The 27,980-nt window shown below is 40.7% G+C and overlaps 2 protein-coding genes across 4 annotated transcripts in view; one reads left to right on the forward strand and one right to left on the reverse strand.

Annotated features, from left to right (window-relative positions):
• TSG101 (tumor susceptibility 101) overlaps positions 1-6,289 on the forward strand; it is a 50,898-nt gene extending 44,609 nt beyond the window's left edge. For all 3 annotated transcript variants that reach the window (XM_033203952.1, XM_033203953.1, XM_033203954.1), the window contains 3 exons: positions 2,582-2,784; positions 4,718-4,957; positions 5,952-6,289. In XM_033203952.1, coding sequence (XP_033059843.1) covers positions 2,582-2,784; positions 4,718-4,957; positions 5,952-6,041 — 533 coding nt within the window. In that variant the 3' untranslated portion in view covers positions 6,042-6,289. The remainder of the gene's footprint in view (positions 1-2,581; positions 2,785-4,717; positions 4,958-5,951) is intronic.
• A 1,053-nt stretch (positions 6,290-7,342) lies between these two features.
• On the reverse strand, positions 7,343-25,101 carry LDHAL6A (lactate dehydrogenase A like 6A). The gene is given in 7 exon segments (XM_033203955.1): positions 7,343-7,874; positions 8,656-8,779; positions 9,814-9,931; positions 10,648-10,776; positions 10,779-10,820; positions 23,233-23,406; positions 24,908-25,101. Coding segments are annotated over 7 exon segments (810 nt in total). The 5' UTR covers positions 24,966-25,101; the 3' UTR covers positions 7,343-7,709.
• Between the last annotated feature and the right edge of the window lie 2,879 nt (positions 25,102-27,980).

Consider the following 27,980-nt stretch of genomic DNA (forward strand, 5'->3'; position numbering starts at 1 on the left):
GTGATAACTGTTGAGAGAGCAGATTGTTGTGCTGATATTTTGGGAATTATTGTTAATGGAGGAAAGATCATTGGCAAAGATTAGCTTTCACCATAATTTAATGGTAGAGAGAAGATGGGATCTGGTATTTGAGAACATTAAACTTTTTTGTTAGTTTAGAATGGCTTAGACAGAGTTTGTTGATGGTTTTGGTAAAAAGCAGGATCATCTAACAGGTAATTAGAAGACGCAGGTAATTCACAAGGCTTTCAGGAAGTTTGCTTTTCATAGGTTGTGTTTAGCTTAATTTAAATGTAGCTGATGTGGATCATAAGTTTAAGAATGAGATGGGGATAAGGTCACGCTCGGTGGCTCATAATCTCAGCACTTTGGGAGGATGAAGCAGGCAGATCACTTGAGGTCAGGAGTTTGAGACCAGCCTGGCCAACATGGCGAAACCCCATCTCTACCAAAAATACAAAAATTAGCTAGGTATGGTGGTGCATGCCTATATTGCAGCTACTTGGGAGGCTGAGGCAGGAGAATCACTTGAACCTGGGAGGCAGAGGTTGCAGTGAGCCCAAATCGTGCCACTGTACTCCAGCCTGGGCAACAGAGCAAGACTCCGTCTCAAAAAAAAAAAAGAAAAAGAAAAGAGATTGGGATGGTAGTGACAAGGCCAGCAAGTAGAAGTTTACAGTAGCAACAAAACATCTAGTTGAAAAACAAGATCACAGATGGATTTCAGCACTGTTTCCTAACTTTTTTTTTTTTTCATTGTCACCCTCCTAGGGAGACTTTTTAGACTTTCTTTCCCCTAACAATTCCCACCCCCGACAAATGTTGATTATACTGTGTATCTGTTTAGGTACTGTATGGATATCTCTGCTTTATACATAAGAACAAGACTTTTTTTTTTCCACCTCAAACCAATTTTTGCCCAGTTGTTGGGGGATATCACTTCCATTGAGAATGTGCATGAATTAGAGAGTGATGTTGGCTAAGACTGGACTTGACCTCAGAGGATGTAAACACTAGAGAGAATAGGGCTTCAAAGATGACCCACTGTTTGGGGCTGGTAAGAGAAGTGAATAAATGGGCCTTAACTTAGCTAAGAGCCTTAACCAGAGAATAAGAACAAAAGCATAATCGTAAAAGCAGTTGTTGGACTTAGACTCATTGGAATTAGAGAAGTAGGTATAAGCTTAAAAGCATCTGGTCCTTCGGAAGGATCTGGAAGCAAGCAAGCTGTCTTGCTGAGAAAAGGAAGTTTGTACTTTTGAACAGTGAGGAATCAGGCATGTAAATAAAGGGGTTAGGATTCTTGTTCCAAAAGAAGTGGGAGAAATGAGAGTCGGAGGCACCCATTAATGGTTTCAGTCTTCTTTGGAGATGTGTTGAAGGTTTTTGCCTTTGTGGAAAGATGGTAAAGAGAACTTCAGGAGTTAAGAAGGAATTAAGGCCAGGCTCAGTGGCTCAAACCTATAATCCCAGCACTTTGGGAGGCCAGGCAGGTGGATCATTTGAGGTCAGGAGTTTGAGACCAGCCTGGCCAACATGGTGAAACCCCATCTCTAGTAAAAATACAAAAATTAGCCGGGCATTGTGATGTGTGATGTGTGATGTGTGCCTGAAATCCCAGCTACTCGGGAGGCTGAGGCAGGAGAATCGCTTGAACCCAGAAGGTAGAGGTTGCAGTGAGCCGAGATCATGCCACTATACTCCAGCCTGGGTGACAGAGTGAGACTCCATCTCAAAAAAAAAAAAAAAAGGCAATTAAGGTTAAATATACTTATGTCCTCACATAGTATTTTATAATCAAACATTTAAGTCAAAATGCCATTTATACTTTTGCTGATTTAGGACAATAACTGAAGAACACTGATAGTCATAAAGAATACCCAACCTTATATTAAAAAGGGGACCTTTTTGAAGAAAATATCCAGGGGATGTTTATTTGATCTGAAATATGCATGGAAATTATATAATACACTGATTAGGAAGGGACATTTGGAAGAGAATAATCTGGGAATAAACACTTTATCAGCTGTTGAATTTTTTGGATGTCATTCTTTTTTGTTTATCCGTTCTGTCCTGTTGGTAAAGGGTGAAGGAGTAAAAGTCTTACAGAGGGGAGCCTTATTCAACTGTACATTCGTTTAGGGAAACTGCCCATTCTCAGTCCTCACTGGCCTCTACAGTGGGCACCTGTCTCCTTCAGCTTAGCAGTGAAGCCTGATATTAGACTTGGCCTGCATCAAATGTTTTTCCTTGGTGGAAATTATCGTGCCATTTGTTGGTGATTTAGGAATAACTGTAATTGGTAGGGACACAGCCTCTGTCTCACTGAGAAAATAGCTACTTGTTTGGGCTATGAATAGGGAAACTGGGTTTAACATGGATTAATAGTAATCTCTTGCAGGACAAGTATTTCTGAATCAACTCAGATTTTTACATTGTTTCTGATGAAACTGGTAATTTTTTTCTTTCCTCACATTTTGAAAGTGTCAGTTTATATTGCCCTCTTTTCTGAAGGTTCCTGTGAGATGAATAGAAGGAACTTGGGAAGTAAGCAAGTGTTTTTTGCCTCTGTTTCCTGCAGGTCCCAGTAGGGATGGCACAATCAGCGAGGACACCATCCGAGCCTCTCTCATCTCAGCAGTCAGTGACAAACTGAGATGGCGGATGAAGGAGGAAATGGATCGTGCCCAGGCAGAGCTCAATGCCTTGAAACGAACAGAAGAAGACCTGAAAAAGGGTCATCAAAAACTGGAAGAGATGGTTACCCGTTTAGATCAAGAAGTAGTAAGTGACTCATTAAAGACTTAAAAGTTTTGGATTTAATTTTAGCCATGGCAAAGTGTTCTATATGTATCCTGGATGTTGTGGGCATAGTAGAAGTTCAGAAAATTATAGGCATCTTTAGACATGTGAATGTAATTTGTTATAGCTTTGTTTATAGTTTTGGCATTTCGTCTTTGATTATATTTTATTTAGACCATTTTGTTTGCACCTTGTATTAGTCCATTTTCATGTTGCTGATAAAGACACATCCGAGACTGGGGAGAAAAAGAGGTTTAATTGGACTTACAGTTCCACATCCCACCATGAGGCTGGGGAGGCCTCAGAATCATTGTGGGAGGGAAAAGGCATTTTTTTTTTTTTTGAGAGAGTCTCACTCTTGCTCAGGCTGGAGTGAGGTGGCATAATGTCGGCTCACTGCAACCTCCATCCCCACGTTCAAGCGATTCTCCTGCCTCAGCCTCCTGAGTAGCTGGGATTACAGGTGCCTGTCACCATGCCTGGCTAATTTTTGTATTTTTTAGTAGAGACGGGGTATCACCATGTTGGCCAGACTCGTCGCGAACTCCTGATCTCAAGTGATCGGCCCACCTTGGCCTCCCAAAGTGTGGGGATTATAGGCATGAGCCACCACACCCAACCCAAAGGCATTTCTTACATGGTGGTGGCAAGAGGAAATGAGGAGGAAGCAAAAGTGGAAACCCCTGATAAACCCATCAGATCTTGTGAGATTTATTCACTATCATGAGAATAGCATAGGAAAGACTGGCTCCCATGATTCAATTACCGCCTCCACCCCCTCACAGGTCCCTTTCTGTGAGATACAATTCAAGTTGAGATTTGGGTGGGGACACAGCCAGACCATAACACACCTTTGCCCTAGGAAATGATGTTTTAACCCAACGGAAGACTGTTTGAGTGGTTGATGTTGCCAGTTACTAGGAAATAAGTTGAGAGCTCTAAGCCATAAAGATGTGTACATCTTAGGTGCAGACTTAAAAGGACAGTACTGTTTTATTGTTTCCAAAGGTTGTGTGAGCCATCTTTAAAAGTATGTTCAGGGAACTTTCACAATAATCCAGAGATACTTGGTTGGCTAAAGAGCTACATATAAACATAGCATATGCAACCTTCAGCTCTTTAAGCTTTCTCATATTTATAACAGACAGCTGTGCCTTGGAGAGTCCATGTGTAAGTCAGCCCTGTGGCTTTGCTTACTGATGATATAGTGGAGGCATCAGCATAATTGAAGTGCCAATTTCATGCTCCATTTTCATCCCCATGAGGGAGAATTTATTGCAGTAAATGTGCCTTTTTGATGGAAGAGTAAAGAATTCTTAGAAGGTTGAGGGCTCTGTGGAAAGTGATTTGTATGTACCCATTAGCCTTACAAAGTGGTTCTAGATTATAAAATGAGCTTCGAAGTAGTCAATTTTTAGAATTCAGGAAAGTGACACCAATACAACTCAGAGCCTACAGCCACCACCTGTGTGTGATACTTTGTGATTAGAATGCAGAGATTTGGGCCTCTATGCATTGAATCCTCTTCATAGACAGGAAAGTTACTCTCCTATGGCAGATGCCTACTTGTTGGGAAGAAAAACTTCTTATGATTTTCTATGTAAAGGAACCTTCTGCTGGAAAATATCTTGTCTGACGGCTTAGTTTGCAGGATCATTTGTCACTGACAAGTGACAAGCTTGTTACTGTCGCTGAAAGTGGTCAGCTCAGGATATCTCCATCATTACTGTATTTCACTCAGCATAGATCACCTCTTTTCCTCTACCTTTGACCAGGGTGGTATTTGAAACATGATTCTCATCCATGAGTTGTTTAAACATGGTTGTTAGCCCATCTTTTTCTGTGAAGTGTTGTAGATGTCTGATAAGTGGATAATTATGTACAATTAATAATGCTTGGACTGTTCTGTTTTCAGGCCGAGGTTGATAAAAACATAGAACTTTTGAAAAAGAAGGATGAAGAACTCAGTTCCGCTCTGGAGAAAATGGAAAATCAGTCTGAAAACAATGATATTGATGAAGTTATCATTCCCACAGCTCCCTTATACAAACAGATCCTGAATCTGTATGCAGAAGAAAACGCTATTGAAGACACTATCTTTTACTTGGGAGAAGCCTTGAGAAGGGGAGTGATAGACCTGGATGTCTTCCTGAAGGTATGTTTTCATTTTACTTTCCAAGATTTTTTAACTTGGGCTGTAGAGGCCCTGACCTTGCAAACCACAAACCAAGAGAGTTTCTCTGTAGTATGAATTAAGATTCTTTATCTTCCCAAAAGACAGCAAATGAGATGTAGGGTTTTGCGCCATCTTTTTACCTACAGAGTACTGAGGATTGGTCTGAGCAGGGGAAGAAAAGTGGGCTGGTGGCTGCAGTTCTCTACCCACCAGGCAGCATTAAGATGAGTATAATTCTGTGCCTGGGTGGATCAGGAGGCACGATCAGATTTCCATTGGTTCTTTGAGGTCATACCACCTGAGATCACCGATTGTGCCACCTCCATTTTTTATCTGTTAATTTTCTTAGAGTTATATAACTTTAGACCAGTTTTCCCACATCAAACAGCCCTTCAAGGTATCAGGCTGTCCTTTCAAGCCCTCTTGAATGAAAGTTGTCTCAAGCTTAATGCTGTTGTACAGAGGAAAATCTAGTAAGCAAAGTTTGGCTACTGCTGTCTCTTGGGTCATGGAGAACATGGTTTTAGGAATAATAGCAGCCACCCTTGGGATATTTGATCCAGCTGCAGCTGGAGCCAGGTCAGGTCATGTGCTGATCTTGCCTATCTCCTCACTGTGGGGGAATGGCCAAACCATGTGCCTCAGAAGTGGTACAACCACAAGAATGGCTGGATATAAACCAGAGACCCAAGAGAGGACTCTCTTTCTGTACAATCTCTTGAGTGGCATGGCTTAGGAAAAGAAAGTGTAAGTCAAACTCCTGAGCCAGATCCTGCAATGTAATGCTTTCCCTGTTGAGTAAGCCTTTATAATATGAAGTTTAAAAGCCCCATGTAATGAGGTATTCATTCCAAAGGTTGACAGGTTGAGTTAGGGTTCTCAGATCCCATCTAGGTTACAAATTGTCTGATATTTTATGACTGGGCCTAAATCAAAGCCATTCTAAACTATTCAAACTTTTTTCACCTCCCAGCATGTACGTCTTCTGTCCCGTAAACAGTTCCAGCTGAGGGCACTAATGCAAAAAGCAAGAAAGACTGCCGGTCTCAGTGACCTCTACTGACTTCTCTGATACCAGCTGCAAGTTGAGCTCTTCTTAAAGTATTCTTTTCTTCTCTTCCTTTCTCTTATCAGTAGGTGCCCCAAATAAGTTATTGCAGTTTATCATTCAAGTGTAAAATATTTTGAATCAATAATATATTTTCTGTTTTCTTTTTTGGTAAAGACTGGCTTTTATTAATGCACTTTCTATCCTCCGTAAACTTTTTGTGCTAAATGTTGGGACTGCTAAATAAAATTTGTTGCATAATTTTTCTCTCCTTTATTGAACTTTAGGAAAGATCCATGAAACCTTAATAAGCCCAACTTTTCATTTAGCAAAAAAAGCGTAAAATCCATCTTAAGTTGAAATTAATATTATTCTACAGCATATAAAGTGAATTAATATAGGGATATACCAAATAGAAATCTAAATTTTGAAATATTTGAAGTTAAAGGATTTGAGTAACTTATCTGTGAACGGTCCAAGGTGATACTCTCCTACCAACCCTACTAAATTTGTTTCCTTTCTAGGCCTCACTGAACCATAAGTGTTTTCATCAAAAAGGAGCACAGTGGCAGGTCCAAACTATATACCTGATAACTTGAGGATTAAAGGGAAAGATACAGTGTACCACTGCCTCCCTGCTTTGTCATTTAAAGTTTCATCTTCATCGTGAGTGATTCTGTAGCCAAGTTTGTGACCACCCAGTGAACTAATAACTACTGTATGTCCTGCAGAGCTCATCCAGAATAGAATGTTCTTGATCAAAATGAGAGTGCTAGAAGGCTCATAAGGCTATAAAGGAAAGTATATTCCGATTTGGGATGTTATTAAGATAATCAGACAGCCCATTCTACTCCCAAGAGAAGAACGACCACTTTAATCTGTTGTCACCAAGGGGTTTACAGCTTAAGACCTTTTCTGTAAAAATTAAAATGTACTCATAAAAGTTACCAGAAGAAAAACCAGCAAGGTCAAACCAAGGTTTTATCTAATGTTAGGAACATTTAGATTACTTTGTGTGCATATATATACTTTTATTTTTACATTGTAGAGGAAATTAAAGCTTTTATTAAATAGCATGTAAATGAACATAGGTATTAAGCCATAGAGAATAATTACTATGCACCTGATGAAAAGAATCAAGATTTCTATAACACAGTATACACATTCTCATGGACCAGATGGCAGTTATGTATACATACAAGGCAAGTACTAAAAGGTACCAAAAACATCTTTGATGCCATCACTTTTGTTTGGAGGGGGAAAAAAAAGTGTCGTCCATCATCTGGATACTAAATCAAAGCTAAGGCCAAGCACAGTGGCTCGCCCCTGTAATCACAGCACTTTGGGAGTTCAAAACCCCATCTCTACAAAAAAATACAAAAATTAGCCAGGCATGGAGGCACACGCATGTGGTCCCACCTCCTCTGAAGGCTGAAGTGGGAGGCTCACCTGAGTTCGGGAGGTCAAGGTTGCAGTGAGCCGTGATGGTGCCACTGCATTCCAGCCTGGGTAACAGAATGAGACCCACCCCCAAAAAAAAAGCTGGAAGGCTACACTAAATAGGTCACTCTTTCCTCCAGTTTTCCAACTTTCAGAAATTCACATTTATTCTAAAGTTTGATATATACAGTTCCATAACTACTATTTCATCTTCAATCTATAGAATGGTAACTTTAAGCAACTTTAAAACTTGAGTTCCTTCTGAATTTCCCAAAGTGTTTCTGCACTCTTTTGCAAGCAGGCCTCCTCTTCAAGGGTCAGTTTTACTTTTATGAGGTCTGTGATACCATTCTCTCCCAGGATACATGGGACACTAAGGAATATTTCTTCATTTATTCCATAGAGGCCCTGAAAGTAAAGACTTAAAAATTATTCCTTTTTTAACTTTTAACAAAGGTCTGCAATACAAGAAACAACAGTTATGAGGTGAATGAATAACAGATTGGTAGTACAAACTATGGCAGAGTACCAAGACAGAACAATTTAAAACACGATTAGGCATATTTATTGTTCAGTTTCAACCCATCATCTCTCCACATAGGCCCCAGCCTCCTGCCATGTTTGCTGGGGCCCACCCTTCTTTCCTCATCTCCTTACTCCATACCACTTCCTATCAAGAGACCACTTCAAAATTCCTATGACTTTATTTCCAATGATTTAGATCTGTCTTGTTTTATAACCTCTCCCATTTAGACTAGCAGAAGGATCTCACCCATGCCCCAACTCCCCTCTCCCCAGGAGACTGCTAATTCTTTTGTGTCTAGTGCTTCTTTCCTAGATCTCTTCATTGGACATAATCGAAACGGAGAACAACTCCAAAGGTACCAAGCTCTGCCCATAGTGGTTCCCAGTGTTTCTAGATACTGGTAGAGTCAGTTCACTTAGTTAAATAATAAAGTTGCAAAAACACTTACTTTTATCTAATAAAAAGAAATGTGATGCTAGACCAGGACAAAGGTCTACAAAGATAGGCTCTTTCCCCGATCTCCCCACTCTTCAGCAGCAAAGAACAGACTTCAGGAAGAGAGGTTCTTCCATAAGATCAAACCCAAAACGGGAGTGTCTCAAAAATGTTATTTACTCCTATTTTATGTTGAAGTTAATGATTTTTCAAACATGAATGTCCTACCTTACTTAGGGTAGAAACTGGATGCACTCTCCTGAGATTCTTCAAAATACTTTCTGTTAAATCAGCTACAGATAGGCTAATGCCCCAAGAAGTATAACCTTTCATTTTGACCATCTCATAGCCACTGCAGTTAGAAGAAACCATAAACATAAGTAAGTTGAGAAGATCCACTTGTCATTGAACTTCCACTTTATAGCAGCCTATCTAACAATGCCACAAAACTGCAATGACTCCATCAACAACTTCTCCTAGAAATTACTTGGAGTATGTATGCATTTTTTTCTTAAGTCTTGCTCTGTCACCCAGGCTGGAGGGCAGTGGTGCAATCTCGGCTCACTGCAACCTCCACCTGCCGGGTTTAAGCAGTCTTCCCTCCTCAGCCTCCTGAGTAGCTGGGATTATAAGCGTGTACCACCATTTGTGGCTAATTTTTGTATTTTTAGTAGAGCTGGGTTTTCACCACGTTGGTCAGGCTGTTTTCATACTCCTGACCTCAAGTGATCTGCCCACCCTGGTCTCTCAAAGTGGTAGGATTAGAGGCATGAGGCATGAGCCACCACGCCTGGCCATATGTATGCCTTTTTTAGGGAGGGTCTCAGCTGGAGTGCAGTGGCACCATCAGAGCTCGCCTTGACCTCCTGGGCTCAAGCAAGGCACCATATGCTCAGCTAATTTTTTTTTTTTTTTTGTAGAGATGGGGTCTCCCTATGTTGCCCAGGCTGGTCTCATACTCCTGGGCTCAAGTGATCCTCCCACCTCAGCTTCCCAAAGTGCTGGGATTATAGGCATGAGCCACCATGCCTTGCCACAGTGGTTAAACATTAGAGTTACAAGTACAGAGACGCAGAAATTAATATGGAATTAATTCCACCACTAACAATAAACACTATGTAGCAAGTGTTTGAAAAAATACATTGTCAGTCAACAAGTGAGCCCCTACCATGTGCTCAATACTGGGTTAGGCTCAGGAATGAGCAACATAGAATCAGTCCCTGACTGTTGAAGAATTTATAATCTGGTGAATATGATCACACAAAAAAGCAGAAGTGCAAATAAAAATATGGGAAATACAACAACATATACTTAAGGGACTAAACCTAACAGAGTTCAGGCTCACAACTTCTAAGGTACTAAAAATGTGAAACTAGCGTGTATTACCTGGAAATCACTTTTTTGTGGACATTTTCCCACTGCTCAGGATCTTTATCAGTTCCTATATCTGGGTTCAGATCCTTCAGAGGGACACCAGCAATGTTCACACCACTCCACACAGGAACTAAGAAAGAGATACCCAAAGTCCCACTTCTTACAACATAGTATTAGCAGGGTTTTTGGTTTTTGACCTTAGCAAAACTGTTAGGAGTGGTTTTCAACTAGGAATGTTCCGATATCTGAGCCCCACTCCAGATATTCTAAATCCAGATCTCCACAGAGGGGGATCCACAATTCTGTTATCTTGGCAAAGATTCTCCAAATAAGAAAATTGCAGTTTTAAACTTTCCACTAGGAAGTTTTAGTTTTTCTACCTTTAAGTCTTTTTCCATAGCCAAGGTTTATATTAAATAGATTTCAAAGCCAGAAGACACTAAGAGGGGAGAAAAAAACTATTACCACAGTACTCTTTCTCTTCCCTCTTACATTCTTCAGTTATACCCATCCCTTAATCTGAAGATTTACTACATGAATACACTGCTGACCTTTCCGAACTAGTGTCTCCCAAATTAAATACAAACTACATCATATTACTTAGTTCTCTATTTAAGAAAAGCATTATAATCCTAGCCATCCATATGTAGGATTATAGTGTCAATCCCACATTTTTCAAATCTGTATTTTTTATTTTAAAAATAAGTGTAGTAAAAAATTACTACTAAAAGGGCCTAAAGTGGAATAAAGTCTTTTCTCCCCTCCCAGGAGCTACTTTACATTAAATGTCTATATGATTGGTAGGAAATAGATATTTCAGAGGCTCCAATCGTGCCTCAGGCTTACCACTTGAGTCGCCATGCTCTCCAAGGATCAGCCCATGACAGCTTTCAGAGTGGATGCCAAGCCTTTGCCCAATAAAGTAACGAAAACGAGCAGAGTCCAGATTACAACCACTTCCAATAACACGGTTTTGGGAAATGTGCTCAACTTCCAGGCTACATAAGTTAAGATATCCACTAAGAAGAAAAAGTTCGTATCAAGAAACATCCTCATCTACAAGGATACGTTTTTTAGATTTACCTAACTTAAAACTAGTAAATCTGATGTTTTATGGAGGGGGCCAGAAACATGGTTCTCTATCCAACCCCACCTATACCCCAACTCTAAGAATATCTACCAAATAGAAGTAATGAAAAACCTTTTTGTTAATACTTTGCATAGCTTGGAATGCAGAAACACAATGTTCACAGAAAATTCTGAGAAATATGAATAAACAAATACTCTTATCAAGTCTTTCAAATAATCTTGCTCAGAGAATAACCCATTTTCAACGAAAAGCATAGTTAAGAGGGGAACAGAGGGATGGGCACGGTGGCTCACACCTGTAATCCCAGCGCTTTGGGAGGCTGAGGCGGGTGGATCACGAGGTCAAGAAATTGAGACCATCCTGGCCAACATAGTGAAACCCCATCTCTACTAAAAATAGAAAAATTAGCTGGGCGTGGTGGCATGCACCTGTAGTCACAGCTACTCAGGAGGCTGAGGCAGGAGAATCGCTTGAACCCGGGAGGCGGAGGTTGCAGTGAGCCGAGATCACATCAACTGCACTCCAGCCTGGCGACAGAGCGAGACTGCATCTCAAAAAAAAAAAAAAAAAGTTGGGGGGAACAGAAAGAAACAAGTATAAACCCCAGCTACTTGGGAGGCAGAGGTGGAGGAATCCCTTAAGGCAAGCAATCATTCAAGACCATCCTGGGCAATATAGCAAAACTGCATCTCCAAAAGGAAAATAAATTAGCCAGGCGCATGGTGCCACGTGCCTAGTGTTCCAACTACTTGGGAGGCTGAGTCAGGTGGATCACATCAGCTCAGGAGATCAAGCTGCAGTGAGCTACTATCACACCACTGCACACCAGCCTGGGCAACAGAGCAAGAACAAAACCAACTGTGTCTCTTTAAAAAAAAAAAAAAAAAAAAAGATTTAGCAGGGAAACATAATCAGGCTTTTGTCCCAGTAGGGAAAGGATAAATTTTTGACACAGTCTGATATTTGAGTGTCAGTTATTTTAAACATTATTAGCTTTATCAGAATTTTTTTCTTGAAGTTAATTTTTAAAATGGTAATACCGAAAAGAAGGTCAGTGTAGCTATATTAATAGCAAACAATAGAATTTTCAACAAGAAAGCATTAATGGGGGTAGAGATAATACATGTATGTATGTATAATATGTATATAATATGTAATAATACGTATTATCTCCATTATGTATCATACACATTTATGTATTATCTCTGTATCCCCACTAACGTAGAATTACATTATATACAATTATGTATAACATATGTATTAACCATGTATTCTCATTAATGTATGAGATACATAAAACAGTGCAACAATTTAACAACTGTACATTTATATACACTTAATATAGCCTCAAAATATATGAAGAAAATTAGGAACTGTAGATTTGACTTATAAGCATAGCAGACAATTTTAATATACTTTTATTATAAACTGATTTATAAAGTTAATTTTGCAAAACTAAATAAAATTAATAAGTATAATCAAAGATCATCATGCCCATTAAAGTCCATTTGTTCCTAGAATACATCAGGAATTTTTTTTTACAAACACTATTATCTGGATCACAAAGTGTTAACAGACTTTAAAGAACTGATCAGACAACCCAATTCAGTTATATCAGAATCAACCACAATAAAATTTTTTTAAATGTTGAAACATACACTTGTTTTTTTTGAGACAGGGTCTCACTCTGTCACCAGGCTGGAGTGCAATGGCGCGATCTTGGCTCACTGCAACCTCCGCCTCCTGGGTTCAAGTGATTCTCCTGCCTCAGCCTCCGGAGTAGCTGGTACTACAGGTGTGTGCCACCACGCCGGGCTAATTTTTATATTTTTAGTAGTGATGGGGTTTCAGCGTGTTGGCCAGGATGGTCTCGATCTCTTGACCTCGTGATCCACCCACCTTGACCTCCCAAAGTGCTGGGATTACCGGCATGAGCCCCTGTGCCTGGCCCCAAAAATACACTTTTAAATGACTCACTGAGTTAAAGAGGAAGTAAGACAAGGAATTACAATATATTTAAAACGAAAATACAAAGTACCATGAAACAAAGTTAATAAATAAAATTATATATGGTGGTAAATTTATTTTATTTTATATACTTTATATATTTTATGTTATATATTTTATATTTATTTTATTTTATTTATTTATTTTATTTTATTTTATTTTAGAGACGAAGTTTCACTCTTGTTGCCCAGGCTGGAGTGGAGTGGCGCAATCTCTGCTCACTGCAACTTCCGCCTCCTGGGTTCAAGTGATTCTCCTCCCTCAGCCTCCCAAGTAACTGGGATTACAGGCACCAGCCACCATGCCTGACTAATTTTTGTATTTTTAATAGAGGTGGAGTTTTACCATGTTGGCCAGGCTGGTCTCAAGCTCCTGACCTCAGGTGATCCACCTGCCTCAGCCTCCCAAAGTGTTGGGACTACAGGCATGAGCCACTGCGCCCGGCCTAATTTATATTCTTTAATGCATTTTTAAAACAAAGATTTTAAAAAATCAATGACAAGCGTTATTTTAACAGTAAAATAAAAGGAAGGAAAGAGCATCGAATAGTAGGAAAAATTATTTTTTTAATAGAGACAGGGTCTTGCTATGCTGCCCAGGCTGATCTAACTCCTGGCTTCAAGCAATCCTGCTGCCCCAGCCTCTCAAAGTGCTGGGATTACAGATGTGAGTGACCATGCCCAGCCTAAAAATATTTTTTTAAAAACAGCATCAGAGGCCGGGTGTCTAAAAAAAATTAGCTGGGCGTGGTGGTGCGCACCTGTAGTCCCAGCTATTTGGGAGGCTAAGGCAGGAGAATCGCTTGAACCCGGTAGGCGGAGGTTGCAGTGAGCCGGATCGCGCCACTGCACTCCAGCCTGGCAACAGTGAGACTCCATCTGAAAAACAGAAAAGAAAAGAAACATACGTCATCACTAGGCGCGGTGGCTCACTCCTGTAATCCCAGCACTTTGGGAGGCCGAGGTGGGTGGATCATGAGGTCAGGAGTTTAAGACCAGCCTGGCCAACATGGTGAAACCCCGTCTCTACTAAAAATACAAAAATTAGCCAGGTGTGGTGGTGGGCACCTGTAATCCCAGTTATTCGGGAGGCTGAGGCAGAGAATTGCTTGAACCCAGGAGGCAAAGGTTGCAGTGAGCCGAGATTGCACCACTGGGCTCTGGCCTGGGTGACAGAGCGAGACTCCGTCTCAAAAAAATAAAAAATTAAAAATAAAAAAATAATAATAAAAGGAAAAGAAAAATACTTTAAGCAGCAGCTTTACCCCAGAAATGCAAAGGTGGTTCAATATAAAAAAATCTATCAACATATTACACCAGATGAGATTTAAAGAAAAAGATATATATGATCATTTTAACTGTAGGAAAACTCATTCAGGGATTAAAAAAATAAAACTAAACAATCTGGGAACACAAGGAAACTGCTTTTTATCTCAAAAAGGTATCTATCAAAATCCAAAGCAAACATACATTATGAAGAAAACTTAGAAGCATTTTCATTAAAGTCAGAAACAAGACAAGGATACCCACTATCACTGTTTCTATTTAACATTATACTGGAGAGTCTTCTAGATTATGCAATAGGACAAGGGAGAAAAAAAACTCCTAAGAATAAACCAAGTCCAGACACGGTGGCTCACACCCGTAATCCCAACTTACAGGGAGGCCGAGGTGGGAGGATCACTTGAGACTAGGAGTTTGAGACGGCCTCGTCTCTACAAAAAATTTAAAAAGGAGTCAAGTGTGGTGGCATGCACCTTTAGTCCGAGATACTTGGGAGGCTGAGACAGGATCACTTGAGCCCAGGGGTTCAAGGTTACAGTGAGCTATGGTTGCCACTGCACTTGAGCATAAGTAACAAAGCAAAAGCCTGTGTCTGTCTGTCTGTCTACCTACCTACCTACCTACCTACCTACTTACCTACCTTCTTTCCTTCCTTCCTTCCATCTATCAATTTTCATAGACAGACCAAAGTCCTTATTTGGAGATGGTAGAATTATCTAATAGAAAACTTCTGATAATGCCTACTTGCCTGGGACTTTGAGGAGCTACTATAGGAGCAATTATTTTGTTTACTAAAACTGAGTACCTTCCTATCTCTTTGACATATGTTTACAAAGCCTGGGTAAAAATGGTATAAATTACTTTTGAACCATCTCTACATTCTGAGGCCTTCAGCAGGGCAATGAAGAGGTGTTCTATGTGTAGAATTTGCAGTATCAAAAATAAGAAAATACTCATAAGTGAGGAAATGTGTTGTTTTTATTTAAGTGTAGTAGGACAGTATTTCACAAATCATTCTACAAAGTGATTTGTCCTATTTCTGCAGTTTCAAAATAGGTGTTTTTTAGAACCATTCACAAAAATTTCCAGTAGTGAAGTCAAAATTATTTGGGGAAAAACAGGTAAGGTAACGAGTTCACGTTCATATTACTTGGATTAAACCTATTTTCTTATAGGCTCAGTCTTTAAGTAATAAAGTAGCAGCTTCAACTAAATCAAGTGTCTAAAATAAATATTGACTCAACTCTTATTTGAAAAATCTATTTGTTCTTGTTTTAGATAATTAGAATACTATTTTAGGCATTTGTTGGTACCTTTTCCATTTGGTTGAACTTTTAGCTTTATGTAATAACTCATACTTTAAAAATGATAAATGCATCAAATTCTATCCTAAACATATGAAGACAATTTAAGAATCAGAATCCTGTAGTCGATCTCTGTGAAGAACATAATTTCTAATTTGTCTTTTTTGTAAATCCATATTTTCTATGACAGATTTAAGTACTCAATAGCAGAAAGTAGACACTTTTAAAAGATATGAAGATGACTGTCTTTTGTCCTCTAAAACAGTGTTTTCTAAACACATAGTATTTCCATTAATGTAAAAGTTAGAGCTTCTGTTCCCTGTTTAATACCCATCAACGGTAAAAAGTGATACTGAAACAGTCTGATCATACCACTATTTAAAATGGTAAGCATTCATTCTAATACCTGAGATGGAGAGAATTATGTGTAGAAATGTCTAAGTTTCCTCACACATAAAGCTATCAAGTGAAAAACTTCAGTTAGTCATGCTGGGCCTTAAGAGGTTCGTCACCTGCCATTGAAATGCAAGGGGATTGGGGGACCTCCACCAGGCCCTGGGTCTGGAACTGAGAAAGTGACCTGTTTTAATTGGTAAACTGAAAACAGAGCAAGTAACTCAGCTGTGTCCCAGGGTACCCAACCACATTTTCGAGGTAAATGACTGTAGATTTGAAGAAAAGGGTAAACTTTTCCTAAATCTTTGATCTTCAATTGTTAGGTTCTCTTCCTGTATTATTTTACATCCCCTCCCTTACCGTACTGCCCTCTACATTTTCCATTTTCCACTTCTATGTGGTCATTTAGTTCATGTAAATAATTAGTTACTGGAACTTTTTAATTTGTTAAAAAAAAAAAAAAGTCCTAAATACTCTTAAATCAACAATTACAAACCTCCATAAGCCATTCTGGGTAGATTTTTGTTCTTTTTGAAATTTTTTTTTTTTTTTTTTTTTTTTTTTTTTTTAACAGAGACAGCATTTCACACTATTTTGCCCAGGCTGGTCTTGAACTCCTGGGCTCAAGCAATCCTCCCACCTCAGCCTCCCAAAGTGCTAGGGATTATAGGTGTGAACCACCACGCCCAGCCTCATTCTGAATAGTTTTGAAATTAATACGTAGTATTTGTTATGTCTTGTGCTCCACATTTCCACAGTAATAAACTAAAATCCTATTTTAAAACAATGTCAACAGTGTGTTATTTATAACTGAAATAAGATCTGGATGCAACTTTTTATTTTATTAAAAAAACCTGGCCAGGTATGGCGGTTCACGTCTGTAATCCCAGCACTTTGGGAGGCCAAGGAGAGTAGATCACTTGAGGCCAGGAGCTGGAGACCAGCCTGGCCAAACATGGCAAAACTCCGGCTCTACTGAAAATACAGGAATTAGCTGGGCATGATGATGCGCGCCTGCAATCCCAGCTACTTGGGAAGCTGAGGCACAAGAATCACTTGAACCCACAAGGTGGAGACTGCAGTGAGCCAAGTTTGTGCCACTGCACTCTAGCCTGAGTGACATAGCAAGACCCTGTCTCAAAAAAAAAAAACAAAAAACAAAAAAAAAACAAAACCTTCTAAAACCTACAGTTTTACGTTTCTACCACTACATGGATAAAATTATGCACTTAGGTAAGATAAATTAATATTTAACATAAAGAAACCCTAATTGCTTGTTTTAATTTTTAAAATTTCACATTCATATCAGCATAATAAAATATCATATATAAACTAAAACAAAAATTCTTAAAATGGACTGCAGTAGGTCAGTTAGTGAAAATAAAACACTGTTGAAATGTGGCCAGGCACTGTGGCTTACGCCTGTAATCCCAACACTTTGGGAGGCTGAAGTGAGCAGATCTCTTGGGGTTAGGAGTTTGAGACCAGACTGGCCATCATGGTGAAACCCCATCTCTACTAAAAATACAAAAATTAACCGGGCGTGGTAGCTCATGCCTGTAATTTCAGCTACTTGGGAGGCTGAATCAGGAGAATTGCTTGAACCCGAGAGGTGGAGGTGGCAGTGAGCCAAGATCACCCCACTGCACTCCAGCCTGGGCAACAGACCGAGACTCCATCTCAAAAAAAAAAAAAAAAAAAGTGTGCTAGGTAAATAAGTAAATGTGAGTATTGCTATGAAGTTAGTAATGTTTAAAAAATAGCACCACAATCATCATTAACTATTAATACATTCACAGTTTTTATCCATGATTTGCCAAAGTAAAAATTGGCACATCCTTGAAAGGGAGATTTCTAAAGGAACTTAAGAACTTCTAAAAGTCTCAATGGTGATTCATTTAAATGATACTTTCCTGACCTTAAAATTCTGATTTGAACTTGCACTCCATTGTGTAGTGATGCTGCCTATAAATATTACACGTGTGAAGCCTTTCCTCTACTACAGAATCACTAAAACCAAGCCTTGAGGACTATGGAGACACGGGAGCTGCCTCTGAAGGCAGTCCTGCATGGGAATTAGTACCTACGCCTGAGAAACCCCTCTCTATCCAGATTGCTCTCAGAATTACCTTTTCTTTCACCAAAATTTTAGTTAAATATTACCATTCAGTGCCGCACGGTGGCTCACGCCTGTAATCCCAGTACTTTGGGAGGCCAAGGCAGGCGGATCACTTGATACCAGGAGTTCAAGACCAGCCTGACCAACATGGTAAAATCCCATCTGTACTAAAAATACAAAAATTAGCTGGGCATGGTGGCACGTGCCTGTAATCAGCTACTTGGGAAGCTGAGGCACGAGAATTGCTTGAACCTGAGAGGCAGAGGTTGCAGTGAGCCAAGATTACACCACTGCACTCCAGCCTGGGCGACAGAGAGAGACTATCTCAAAAAAAAAATACTATTCGGGGGGAAAAAAATCTTTCCTGTTATCAATTTTTGGTAGCTTAATAATGCTAATTTAAAGTTGTCAGGTTTTTTTTGTTTTGTTTTGTATAAGAGTAATGAAGTTAATTGTTTCTTTTAACTTTTGAAGCACCTGAAATTTTGAAGATGGTTCTTAGTGAACCATTTTAACAAACTCACTAAAATAATGGAAAGGACTTTCTTCAACATGGTTCTAATATCAGAAAAAGTTTTCTAAATAGATATGGAAGATATATTTGATAATGTGTACTATAACTGCATACACTGTCAAGCAAATACAGAACTAAGCTGTTAAATCATTTGAGATTGAGATTTTTTTATGATTTTTTTCCTCATTTTTACTGCTCTTAATGGCAGACAGCCAGTATATAAAACGCAGAAAAAGTATTCTCAGCCGGGCGCGGTGGCTCAAGCCTGTAATCCCAGCACTTTGGGAGGCCGAGACGGGCGGATCACGAGGTCAGGAGATCGAGACTCATCCTGGCTAATACGGTGAAACCCCGTCTCTACTAAAAAAATACAAAAGAACTAGCCGGGCGCGGTGGCGGGCGCCTGTAGTCCCAGCTACTCTGGAGGCTGAGGCAGGAGAATGGCGTGAACCCGGGAGGCGGAGCTTGCAGTGAGCTGAGATCCAGCCACTGCACTCCAGCCTGGGCGACAGAGTGAGACTCCGTCTCAAAAAAAAAAAAAAGAAAAAGTATTCTCTGAATGTGCTTATTAGAAATATTAGTCAATAAATTAAATATTCTTTAATAGACTTCTGCCTATCTGCGGTGGGAGTGTGGTGGGCCAGTTAATGTCGCCAAGCAAGTGATGCTTAGTTTGTGTTTCCTCAGTTGTTATCATATAACCTTAATGACGTGGGACTTTGAGGGTAGAGGCTTTTTAGTGCAAATTAAAACAAAGGTTGGGGATTCATTTCACATTTACTGTTTGTGTTAACTTACTGTCCCCACAGACGTCAGCACCCTGAATGGTTAGAGAAATTAATGAAGGAGCTCTATCAGGTGCCTTCACAACTCTTGAGTCCTATCAGACTCTCTCCACAGCTCTCATTTCAAAAATGACACTGTGAGATTTCAGGATGTGAAAACACTTACTGGAAAATAGGAAAATATAAAATACTATTTATACAATGTGATAATGTATCATCAGCTTGTTATTTTCAGTGTGCTTCCATGTAGCGCTGGACTACCATTTCTGAATTTTGGATTTGGTATTTTTTTTAAAGAATCAAACTCTTGGCCGGGCGCGGTGGCTCAAGCCTGTAATCCCAGCACTTTGGGAGGCCGAGACGGGCGGATCACGAGGTCAGGAGATCGAGACCATCCTGGCTAACATGGTGAAACCCCGTCTCTACTAAAAAAAATACAAAAAGCTAACCAGGCGAGGTGGCGGGCGCCTGTAGTCCCAGCTACTCAGGAGGCTGAGGCAGGAGAATGGTGTGAACCCAGGAGGCAGAGCTTGCAGTGAGCTGAGATCCGGCCACTGCGCTCCAACCTGGGTGACAGAGCGAGACTCCGTCTCAAAAAAAAAAAAAAAAAAAGAATCAAACTCTTAAAAAGAGCAAATGCTTACACCAATAGCCTGTATGAAGGAAAATGTATGTGAAAGCTAAAGATATGCATGCAGTTAAATATATAAATAAATATCTCAATGCCATACAAAAAGAACTTTTGATAATCTATTAACTATTTTAAAAAAGAAAAAACAGAGCCTCAAACTTGTGGGACACCGTTAAGCACACCAACATATATATGCATGTATGGTAGCACCAGAAGGAGGGGAGAGGAGCAGAAAATTATTCAAAGAAATAACAGCTGAAACTTCCCAAATAGAAAAACATGACACATCCAAACCAGGTGCAGTGGCTCATGCCTGTAATCCCAGCACTTTGGGAGGGTGAGGTGGGCAGATCAGTTGGGGTCAGGAGTTCGAGACCAGCCTGGCCAACATGGAGAAACCCCATGTCTACTAAAAATACAAAAAATTAGCCAGGAGTGGTGGTGAGTGCCCATAATCCCAGCTGCTCAAGAGGCTGAGGCACGAGAATCACTTGAACCCAGGAGGCAGAGGTTGCAGTGAGCTGAGATCACGCCACTGCACTCCAGTATGGGCCACAGAGCAAGACTCTGTCTCAAAAAAAGAAGGAAAAAAAAAAAAAAAAACCTATACATCCAAGCTGCTTAATGAATTCCAAGTGGTATAAACTGAAAGACATTCACAGTTCGACACATCATAGTCAAACTGTTAAAAGCCAAAGAGAAAATATTGGAAACAGCAAGAGAAAAACAACTTATTAAATACAAAAAAAAAAAAAAAACAAAATAAATCAGCAGCAATCCCTATCAAAATCCTTGTTCGTTTTACTTTAGAAATTGACCAGCTGATTCATAAATTCATAAGGAAATGCTAAGGATCTAGACAAGCAAAAAAAAAAAATATATATATATAGAGAGAGAGAGAGAGAGAGAGAGAGAGAGAGACAGTGAGAGACAGTCTTGCCTTGTTGCCCAGGCTGGAGTGTAGTGGCGTGATCTCAGCTCACTGCCGCCTCCGCCTCCTGGGTTCAAGTGATTCTCTTGCCTCAGCCTCCAGAGTAGCTAGGATTACAGGTGTGCACCACCATGCCCAGCTAATTTTTGCATTTTTAGTAAAGATGGGATTTTGCCATGTTGGCCAGGCTGGTCTCGAACTCCTGACCTCAGGTGAACCTCCCGGTTCAGCTCCCAAAGTGCTGGGATATGGCCGGGCGCGGTGGCTCACACCTGTAATCCCAGCACTTTGAGAGCCCGAGGCGGGTGGATTACCAGACGTCAGGAGTTTGAGACCAGCCTGGCCAACATGGTGAAACCCCGTCCCTACAAAAAATACAAAAATTAGCCGGGCAGTAGTGGTGTGTGCCTGTTACCCAGCTACTCTGGAGGCTGAGGCACGAGGATCGCTTGAACCCGGGAGATGGAGGTTGTGGTGAGCGGGGATGGTGCCACTGCACTCCAGCCTAGCAACAAAGTGAGACTCCGTCTAAAAAAAAAACAAAAAACCCATAATCAAAGTGCTGGGATTACAGGTGTGAGCCAGCATGCCTGGCCCAAAATAATCTTAAAGAACAGTCAGTCAGAGGACTTAACACATCCTGATTTCAAAACTTACTACAAAGCTACAGTAATCAACATATTTATAAATACTACTATGGAGTGAGCTTCATGATATATTAAGTTAAAAATGAAAGAAGATGGAGAAAAACATATGTAGTAACAAAAAGCTGTAAACCATAAAAAATGTAAATGGTTACCTATAAAGGGATGGAGGCTATAGGGGAAAGGGCACAGGGACAGAAGCTGGAGACTTTGAATAATTCCTGTTCTCTAGAACTGATGTTGGAGCCATGTGAATATTTTATAAAACTGTGAAACAAAAGTTAAATAGTTCTTCAGCATCGAAATTAAAATGAATAAACTTAATCACACACTCACTCAGTTTTGGTCGCACAGAGAAAAACTATTCCAAATGATTTTAGAATATAGTAATTTGAATATCCCTAAACTACTAAGCTCCAGACTCATAATCTCTAGCTGTTTGACATTTCCTCTGATCATTTCAGGTATCTTTATTTTTCTCCTCTAGATTTAACATCCTCACCTCCTTCCCTCACTGACTCCCACCCGATCGGTAAATTTACCAACACAGTTAAATGAAACTACCATTCATTCAGTTACTCAAAGGAAAAATCTAGAAGTTATTTTTTATTCCTCCCTTTCCCTCACTACACACAATTTATCAGCAGTCCTGCACATGTTATCTCCAAAGTCTATTTTGCGTTTGTCCACCTTGTACATGCACCAGTGAGGAGTCTAGTACAATTCTGGAGGGTCAGGCAGGAACTATAGCCCTACTTTCACTTCTCAAACAGTAATGTGGAAAACAAACCTCAGCCTTTAGAATATAAATCTTCAACTCATATGATTAAGCATATTATCTTCCCATACACACGACTATTTTTTTTTTTTTTTTGGAGACAGGGTCTCACTCTGTCACCCAGGCTGGAGTACAGTGGCGCAATCATGGCTCACTGCAGCCTTGACCTCCCTGGCTGAAGCAATCCTCCCGCCTCAGCCTCCCAAGTAGCTGGGACTACAGGCATGCTCCACCATGCCCTGATAATTTTTGTATTTTTTTTTTTGTAGAGATGGAGTTTTGTCATGTTGCCCAGGCTGTTCTCAAACTCCTGGATTCAAGTGCTTCACCCACCTTGAGCTCCCAAAGTGTTGGGATTATAGGCGTGAGCCACTGCACCTGGCCTCACACTAGTATTTTTTAAAGTCATTATAGTATATACACTGATTACAACTGTGCAAAGTACATATTACACTAACAAAACAGAGATTCTGGAATTATATTGGTAGTTTACGATTTAATACTCATTAAATTCTTTTTCTCTTCAAAGTTACTAAACCCACCCCCAAAAACTCCTTCACTGAACAATGAAAATAAAGCTGACTTATGCAGCCATAAAAAAACAAAATCATGTCCTTTGCAGCAACATGGATGCAGCTGGAGGCCATTATTCTAAGCTAATTAATGCAGCAACAGAAAACCAAATACCACATGTTCTCACATATAAGTGGGAGCTAAACATGTGGGTGCACACGGACATAAAGATGGGAACAAGTGGCACTGGAGACTACTAGACATTGAGGGAGTGAGGACGGCAAGGGCTGAAAAACTATTAGGTACTTCTCTCACTACCTGGGTGGCAGGATCAGTCCTACCCCAAACCTCATCATCACACAGTATACCCATGTAATGAACCTATACAGTGTACTCCCGAATTGAAAAGTTGAAAATGTAAAACAACAAAACTGACCTGGATTAGTAACAATAAGCAGTTTGCAGTGAGGGCTATATTGGGTAATATTGGGAATCATTAATTTAAAGATGGACACATTTCGCTGGACTAAATCAAGGCGTGTTTCTCCTTTTTTCTGGCGTGCACCTGCTGTGATAATCACTAGATTGGAGTTTGCAGTGACCAAGTAATCTGGGGAAAGATTAGAAGAAACAATCGATTATGAAAGAAAACATCTGGCATTTAAGTATACTTCCTGTTCACTTCAATCACCACACTATGTTTACCAAAGAGCAGGTTCCCTTAAATCTTCTAGTATGCCCAGACTACTTTTTAATTTCAGGAAATTAGCACTAAGTTTCCCTTGTACATTTTTTTTTTTAATTAAAAAAAAAAACACCTAAGTCATGCGCAGTGGCTCACCCCTGTAATCCCAGCACTTTGGGAGGCCAAGGTGGGTCAATCACTTGAAGTTAGGAGTTCAAGACCAGACTGGCCAATGTGGCAAAACCCCATCTCTACTAAAAATACAAAAATTAGCCAGGCACAGTGGCGGGCGCCTGTAGTCCCAGCTACAAGAGAGACTGAGGCAGAGGTCACAATGAGCCAAGATCACACCACAACACTCCAACCTGGGTGACAGAGCAAGACTCCATTTCCAAAAACAAAAACCTCCTAAGTTGGGTGCAGTAGTGCACACCTGTAGTCCCAGTTACTTGGAGGCTGAGACCAAGAGGATCACTTGAGCCCAGAAGTCCAAGTCCAGCCTGGGCCAACATAGCAAGACACAGTCTCAAAAAAATACCTCATCTCCTAAAATACCTTTTGTATTATTTAGACAAAGAGGTCAAAATATGGATTAGTCTGGCAAGAATACTGAGAGATAGATGTGGTGTGAATAGACTTTGAATAGGGAATTGTTGGTTCATTCATTTGTTCAAATAATTATCTCCCAGGTGCCAAATGAATAAAGTACAGTAGTGAAGAGCTTAGGCTTTGGACTCAAACAGAACTCAGTTCAAATCCCTACTCCATCACTTTTTTTTTTTTTTTTTTGAGACAGAGTTTCACTTTTGTTGCCCAGGCTAGAGTGCAATGGCATGATCTTGGCTCACCACAACCTCTGCCTCCTGGGTTCAAGCGATTCTCCTGCCTCAGCCTCCCGAGTAGCTGGGGTTACAGGCATGCACCACCATGCCCGGCTAATTTTTGTATTTTTAATAGAGACAGGGTTTCTCTATGTTGGTCAGGCTGGTCTCGAACTCCCAACCTCAGGTGATCCACCCTCCTTGGCCTCCCAAAGTGCTGGGATTACAGGCATGAGCCACCGCACCTGGTCCTATCATTTTTAATTAACCTTAGTTCAGAGGTACATCATCTCTCAAATAGAGTTGTGCTCAGGATTAAATTATACAAAGTGCTTAGGTCAATGTCTCACACACAATAGGCAGTCAGTTCATTGCAGCTGTTATGGTAACTGCTGTTACTGCTGCTCACAAGGAACTCAGTCTGGTGCTGTGGGAAACCTTGCAAAGTACAACCTAAGGAATCTGAACATGTTATGAGAGCACAGAGTAGGGAGCAACCAGCCTTATCTGTAAAAACTGCGGAGGTCAAAAGAAATAAAGATGATTTTCTTGGATATTTGTTCATGTATATTAGAACATTTATAGTATTTAACTATGACATTAACCTTTGCTGGAGACAATATTTGGCATTTTCATAAAAGGGCTGCCATGTTGAAGATCCATTGTCTCACCCTTCAGTTTGCCTTCATCAACATCCACAAGGACAAGTTCATCACTCAAACCCTAAAAAACATTATTTGTCAAATGAGTGTGAGTGTATCTCTTGATTAACTGGAGAATGAAAGAAAATTCTTATATTGGTGATCTATGTCTAGCTTGTGAATTATCAAAATCAAAGGAAACACAATAAATGATCTCATCATTTCATCATGATATAAAAGTCTAAACCAGAAAAAATACAAGTGACAAAGAGGAACGTTTCAGCTCATCATTAGGAAAACAAAAACAGAAACTGCGTAGTAAATAGAACAATCTCTGAAAGCAGTCAGCAGCACCATTTCCAATTTCAGCCGAGTCTGCAGAGTGATAAAGTAGGGCTTCTGCTGAAGGAATTTCTCACCAGACCATGGGCTTCTTGAGAAAAGAAAGTCATTCATCTCCAGCCATCTGGTGCTTACTTATCATCCACCTGGCACAGAGGAGCTCAAAGTTTTTTGAATAAATGGTATCTTAGTTCATTTCCTGCTCCTTATAACAGAATGCATGAAACTGAGTACTTTATAAAGAAAAGGAATTTATTTCTTACAGTTATGAAGGCTGAGAAGTCCAAGGCCAAGGGGCCGCCATCTGGTGAGGGCTTTCTTGCTGGAGGAGACCCTGCAGAGTCCCAGGGCAGTGCAGGGCATCACATGGCAAGGAGGCTGAGATTGCTAAATTCAGTTCTCTCTTCCTCTTCTTGTAAAGCTACCATTCCCACTCCCCTGATAACCCATTCATCCATAGATTAATCGATGGCAGAACCCTCACGACCCAGTGGACTCTTAAAGGCCCCACCTCTCCATACTGCCACATGGAGGATTAAATTTAAACGTCAGTTCCAGAGGGGACAAACATTTAAACCACAGCAAATGGATTAAAATATAAGGCTCCTTCCAACTCAAAAATATTTTAGTTCTATAGTCAGACAGTTATTACCTGCAGAAACCAATTCGTACTATAATTTATATGATGCTACTTTATATGTAAGAAAGGAGAGAAAATATAGTTCTATTTTAAAAAACAAAACAAAACACTAGAAATACAAGAAACTGATTCAAATAGTTGCCTAAAGTGGATGCTAAGGAAAGGTTGGATGGAAACTAGTGTGACTTCTCCATGTATGTATCTTTTCTTTTTTCTTTTTTTGAGATGGAGTCTCTTGCTCTGTTACCCAGGCTGGAATGCAGTGGTGCAGTCTCAGCTCACTGCAACCTCCACCTCCTGGGTTCTAGTGATTCTCCTGCCTCAGCCTCCTGAGTAGCTGGGATTACAGGCGTGTGCCACCAGGCCCAGCTAATGTTTTTGTATTTTTAGTAGAGACAGGGTTTCACCATGTTGGCCAGGCTGGTCTCAAACTCCTGACTTCAAGTGATCCACCTGCCCTGGTCTCTCAAAGTGCTGGGATTATAGGCGTGAGCCTTAATCCGCACCCAGCCTTGTATGTACCTTTCTGAATTCTACTTTTACTTCTTGTTTCTGAGACAGGGGCTTGCTCTGGCGCCCAGGCAGGAGTACAGTAGCATGATCTTGACTCACTGCAGTCTCAACCTTCCCAGGCTCAGGTGATCTTCCCACCTCAGCCTCCTGGGTAGCTGGGACAACAGGTGCTTGCCAGCACATCTGACTCATTTTTGTATTTTTTGTAGAGATGGGGTTTCACCATGTTGCCCAGGCTGGTCTCAAAGTCCAGGACTCAAGTGATCTGCCTGCCTCAGCCTACCAAAGTGCTGGGATTACAGGCGTGAGCCCATGCCCAGCCTACTTTTATTCTTTTTATTTTTGAGATGGAGTCTCCCTCTTGTTGCCCAGGCTGGAGTGCAGTGGCGCTATCACGGCTCACTGCAACCTCCACCTTCCTAGGTTCAAGTGATTCTACTGCCTCAGTCTCCCAAGTAGCTGGGATTATAGGCGCCCGCCACCACACTCGGCTAATTTTTTGTGTGTTTTTAGTAGAGACGGGGTTTCACCATGTTGGCCAGGCTGGTCTCAAACTCCTGACCTCATGATTCGCCTCCCAAAGTGCTGGGATTACAGGCGTGAGCCACCGTATGCAGCCTTACTTTCAAACCTTGTAAATGTATTACCTTTTAACTACATATTCTTTTATCTTTATTACATAATAAATTTTTCCTTGGAGGAAAAATAACGCCTTTGTGTTAATGCTTAGAAGTAAATGATTAAGGCGGGGCGTGGTGGCTCACGCCTGTAATCCCAGCACTTTGGGAGGCCAAGGCGGGCAGATCACCTGAGGTCAGGAGTTCCAGACCAGCCTGGCCAACATGGTGAAACCCTGCCCCTTCTAAAAATATAAAAATTAGCCGGGCATGGGGGCACATGCCTGTAATCCCAGCTACTTGGGAGGCTGAGGCAGGAGAATCACTTGAACCTGGGAGGCAGAGATTGCCATGAGCTGAGATCAGATCGGCCATTGCACTCCAGCCTGTGCGACAGAGTGAGACTCACTCTCAGAAAACAAAAAAAAAAAAGAAAAGAAAAGAATCAAGCATCCATAATTTAAGCACATATCCAATTCACATTGTTAGAGCTTTTTACCTTTTTTCTTTTTTGAGACAGGGTCTCACTTTGTCACCCAAGCTGGAATACAGTAGCACATTCATAGCTCACTGCAGCATTAACTGCTTGGGCTCAAGCAAGCCTCCGGCCTCAGCCTCCCAAGTAGCTAGTACTACTAGCAGGTACCACTGCACCTGGCTTTTTTGAGATGGAGTTTCTGCTCTTGTTGCCCAGGGTGGAGTGCAATGGCCGCAATCTTGGCTCACGGCAACCTCTGCCTCCTGGGTTCAAAGGATTCTCCTGCCTTAGCCTCCCAAGTAGCTGGGATTACAGGCATGTACCACCACCATGCTCAGCTAATTTTTTATATTTTTAGTAGAGATGGGGTCTCGCCATGTTGGCCGGGCTGGTCTCAAACTCCTGACCTCAGGTGATCCACCCGCCTTGGCCTCCCAAAGTGCTGGG

This window comes from Trachypithecus francoisi, unplaced genomic scaffold (genome assembly GCF_009764315.1).
Source record: "Trachypithecus francoisi isolate TF-2019V2 unplaced genomic scaffold, Tfra_2.0 Lachesis_group8, whole genome shotgun sequence".
In the NCBI taxonomy this organism is placed as follows: domain Eukaryota; kingdom Metazoa; phylum Chordata; class Mammalia; order Primates; family Cercopithecidae; genus Trachypithecus; species Trachypithecus francoisi.